A 4,130-nucleotide genomic window follows, 5' to 3' on the forward strand; every position below is an offset into this window, starting at 1 on the left:
GATCAAGTTTCATGTATGCATATTTTTTTAATGTAACATCACAAGGTGCCACAGTAAATGACCATGGCAGCCAATGTGAGACATGAAGCATCAGTCTAAATGGCTTAAAGGTGGTTCCCTTTGCTCCAGCTGGTGTGGGGGCACCCCACCAGTGCTCCTGCACCCACCATGCCGCCCCAGCCCTAGCCTAGACTTGCTGTCATGCTTGGTCATACCCCTAGAAGAAATGCCAAGGACTTTCAGCCAAGCTCTGCCCTTACCTGACTGTGCCGGGACTCTCCGTACTTGCCGTTGAGGTTAGTGCGATGGCAGTTCTTATACCACCAGGCCCCTTTGTAGGACATGGCGCAGTTGGTCACAGCAACGTCGTTGTCCCTATCCTTGGTGGAGAAGGGGCGGCCCTGGTGATAGGTGAGGGAGTCCCCTGTGGAAAGAAGTGCCATTAGAGGTGATGGAGCCTGAGTCATCTGGTCTTTTCACAAGGAAATTGGGATATTCTGGTATATATGGTAACCTGCCAATCAGCTGAAGGTCCGGGAATAACATTAACTGGAATTGCTCACAATTGGCTCATCTGAGGTCCTCTGCTGTCAGTTTAGGATCAGTACAGACCACAGCAAATCTTAGAGGCTGGTTGGACTTGGCAGATAAAATGCTATATGGGTTTGGATCTGAATTCCAGTGTTTCAGAAATGAATTAAATCCTAGATTTGGGCATCCCTGATTTCCTGAGGCCTGGCCCTGCTACATAACTTCAGGATGCGTTCAGCCTCCTTCCCTCCTGTTAGCCAAAGGGAACTTTTTCTCCCAAAGGAGACCAAGCATTCATCTCTTGAACTGAGATACTAGGACTTCTTTTCTCCCTTTGAATAAGAGGAATAAGCTTTTGAAAGGCACATGATGTCTTACTCCACCAAAACCACCAACCTCATCTCACCGCCTTACTAAGGAACACGAGAGCTGCCTTTTGGGTGAAAGAAGAGTCAGAGTGAAATATGGTTGTTATTACAATTGAATGATGTAGTTACAGGAGACATTCTTAATATGCTCCTTGGCGGTCCCTAAGGAAATACAAAGTGGACCTATGCGAGCTGTGTGCAGTCCAGCCACCAAGAGGCTTGCTCGGGGAACTCTTGGCAGTGGACCATTTGGTAAGTCTTGGCTCTCTTTGCTCGAGTTGGAGCAGAAGCTCCTTGGTTGAACGGCTAGAAGAAGAGCTTCCATGAGGAAAGGGAGGGCGTCGTGTCTGCAGCACTGTTACTGGCATTTATGGCAAAAGGTTGAGTGCCTTGTGCCCTGGGACTTAAGTTCAGAGCAAGTGCTGTGTTGCACACAACCAAGATCTCTGTCACTTCTTTTCCAGTGGCTACTACCAGATATTATACAGGAAAATTCCTGCATCTTAGACATTGCGTGGGGTTCCTTGCTAAGTACATGATGGTGAAGTTTTGTCTGTATCATGGGAGCTTACACTAGGCATGTCTATCCCAGCTAAAGGGGCTGCAGCTGTACCCCTCTCTGCCTTCTTGGGGAAGAGACCCCAATGCCCTCCCTCCATCACTCATCACCTGCTGTTTTCTGGTGGGTGAAGCCTAGTGCTGCTGCATCAACTGAGCAAGTAGGTGTGACAGTGTCCTTGCAAAACTGGCCAGGGTTTGGCCTCTGCATGAGGAAACGATGCAGAGGATTTAAGATTTTTCCATTGCTGTGGGAGAGTGATAAATACACCCTCCAGCATGGCATCAATAGCGAGCTGCAGTTATTGCCCAGTGAGATGACACCTCTGACAATTGACCTGGTTATTTGAACAGCAATGCCTCTGATATTTAATATGTAATCCTCAATGGAAAATTCCCTGTGTCCTTAGTGGGATTTATCAGCCTGGTTTACATGGTGGACTACAGGAAGGCAGAACGGGCTATGGGTTTGTGTCTTGCTGCTTCAGACAAGTAAGCTTTGATGTTGGGATTTCCTTTACAGTTTCAGACCCACTGGTCCCACAATTTCCCTACTGCTTGCTAGCAATGAGGTTGTACCCGAAGTGCCATTGTAGTCCCCGATTCGCAGCTTGTACAGGCTTCGGGAGTCACTGATGGAAAACTTGTCATAGTAGGCGTATGCCATTTCCTGACCATCCCTCATGTCTATTCGCAACTCATAGCGCCCCTGGGATGTGATCTTGTGGATGTTGTCCAAGCCTGGTGAGACAAACAACAAGACACCCGATGAGATCCAGTTCCTGGATCCACTCCGTGAGCAAACAAAATAGCTCTAGGGAAATAAAATGACTGTGGGAAATGGGAGCAAGGAGAAAAAACAAAAAGCAACAGCACTTCTGATTAAGTCTTTGTCTCTCTTGGCACTGGCAGGGTCTGAGCTCTCTGTCCTGTCAAACTTCACCTCCCTGTGGCTATGAGAGGTGGGTTCAAGGCCCATGTGCAGCTTTTTCCATGCTGCTGAAGCTGTGGACATTTAGCTGTGGAGCCCTGATGCTTCTCATGTTGCTGTTAAGCTCCTGTACAAGCTGGAGTGTGTTTACACTGCAGGGCTGGCCTTGGCTCATGTTCAGGTTTTGGGGGAGCACACTCCACTCCAAAGCTGTTCTGGATCTCCCAGTCACCCCTTTCCTACTTTCTTCAGGCAACTGGCTTGCAGGCCAAGACCAGGTGAGGTCCATGAGCTGTAGGTGCCACCAGTGTAACCTGTAGTCATCCAAAAGGAGGATGACGTGTTTTGGTCCATGAAGACCCCCAGCGTACCCCCTTCTCTCCTAGGAGAAGCAAATTAGGGAGCTGCTGGCCTTCACGATGTGCTTTTATGTGGTGTGCCCATGAGTGACTTTCTAACGTGCAGGGCAGGGAATGAACAACAGAAGGAAAACTGTTCAAGGGAGAGCGTAGAGGAGTGGGGTGAAAGGCGAGGAGCCAACAGCTGGCATGGGTGACCAGCACAGTGTGTGGGAAGCTTGGGTTTAACGCATTGATGAAAGACAACCATTTATGGTCTTACCCAGCCAAAACTCATCCTCCAAGTTTCCAAAGCCAACCCGGTAGTCTGTCCATTTCCGGAAGAAATTGGTCAGCCCGTTCTGCCACCTCTGGAAGACCTGTGGTGGGGGAAGACCAAGTCGGTGAGCCGGTGCTGCCGCCTCTGGAAGACCTGTGGTGGGGGAAGACCAGGGGGAAAATCAGTGTGAGGGAGAAGAGCGACAGCCTCTCCAGGCTTTGGAGCACACAAAATAAAGACAATACTTTGTCTTTCCATCGCATCTTTCGGGGAGAAAATTGCGATGCCTATCCAGTTAGTGTTAATTGCAGCCATGCAATTAATTCCTGTGCAGATGGAGAAACTGAAGAGATGTTGTAATAGGAAGAAATCGGCCTTCAAGCTTTCTGCTGTACCTGATGTGTGGTGCCTCTGGTTTTCTAGCACGTGATTCTGCTTTTGGTTGGCTCTTTCTGGAGTATCTGAGGGGATGCTCTGAGGCAGAGTGAGAGTGAGGGAAATTTCCTGGCTAAAATAACATCTGTGCTGGAAATCAGCAGTTGAGGAAGTCTTTTTTTTTTTTTTTTTTGACTCTACATCTAGCAGAGTTTTGTGTAATGCATGTAAGTAAGCAAATAAAATCAAAGCACCAGAGCATTATTTACTTAAGCTGTCAGTCCATCTATGTCAAGACAGGCAGCGTTTCTGCAATCCAAAAGCCAAACAGGCATTTTCCTCTAAAATGCTCCTGTGCAGAGTCAATCGGGGTGATGCCTGACACCCTCCTACTGCAGGCACTGTGAATCATTCCCCATGGCCATTAATTTCATTTCTAGAACAATACATCAGCTTCACTCTCAGATTTTGATCTCCACAAGCACTGCAAACATGTCAAATAAATCAAAGGGCATTTCTCCAAAAGTAACTATTATTACTGGAGCGTGGGCCATTCCCTATGGCGTGGGAAATGAAGTGTGCAATATTAAGCCTGCTGTCGTTCCCATATAATGTGGTGCTTGGCTTTGCTGGTAGGATGAGGCTCAGTTACTCTGCAATGAGGACAACGCGTAGGACAACCACATGACTACTTACAATCCAGCCGCCTCCATCGGAGGTCATGTCGCAGTAAACCTGCACCCGCAGGC

The 4,130-nt window shown here is 48.2% G+C and overlaps 1 protein-coding gene across 1 annotated transcript; it reads right to left on the reverse strand.

The window, feature by feature from the left end:
• Window positions 1–260: 260 nt before the first annotated feature.
• LOC104157576 (tenascin-R-like) lies at window positions 261–4,104 on the reverse strand (the record flags this gene model as incomplete). Its single annotated transcript, XM_009694970.1, has 4 exons — window positions 4,078–4,104; window positions 3,010–3,106; window positions 2,037–2,198; window positions 261–424 (listed from the first exon to the last, which is right to left on the reverse strand). Coding segments are annotated over exons 1-4 (450 nt in total), but the record flags the coding sequence as incomplete, so codon positions are not given.
• Between the last annotated feature and the right edge of the window lie 26 nt (window positions 4,105–4,130).

Source organism: Cariama cristata, unplaced genomic scaffold (genome assembly GCF_000690535.1).
Source record: "Cariama cristata isolate BGI_N322 unplaced genomic scaffold, ASM69053v1 scaffold1572, whole genome shotgun sequence".
Lineage (NCBI taxonomy): Eukaryota > Metazoa > Chordata > Aves > Cariamiformes > Cariamidae > Cariama > Cariama cristata.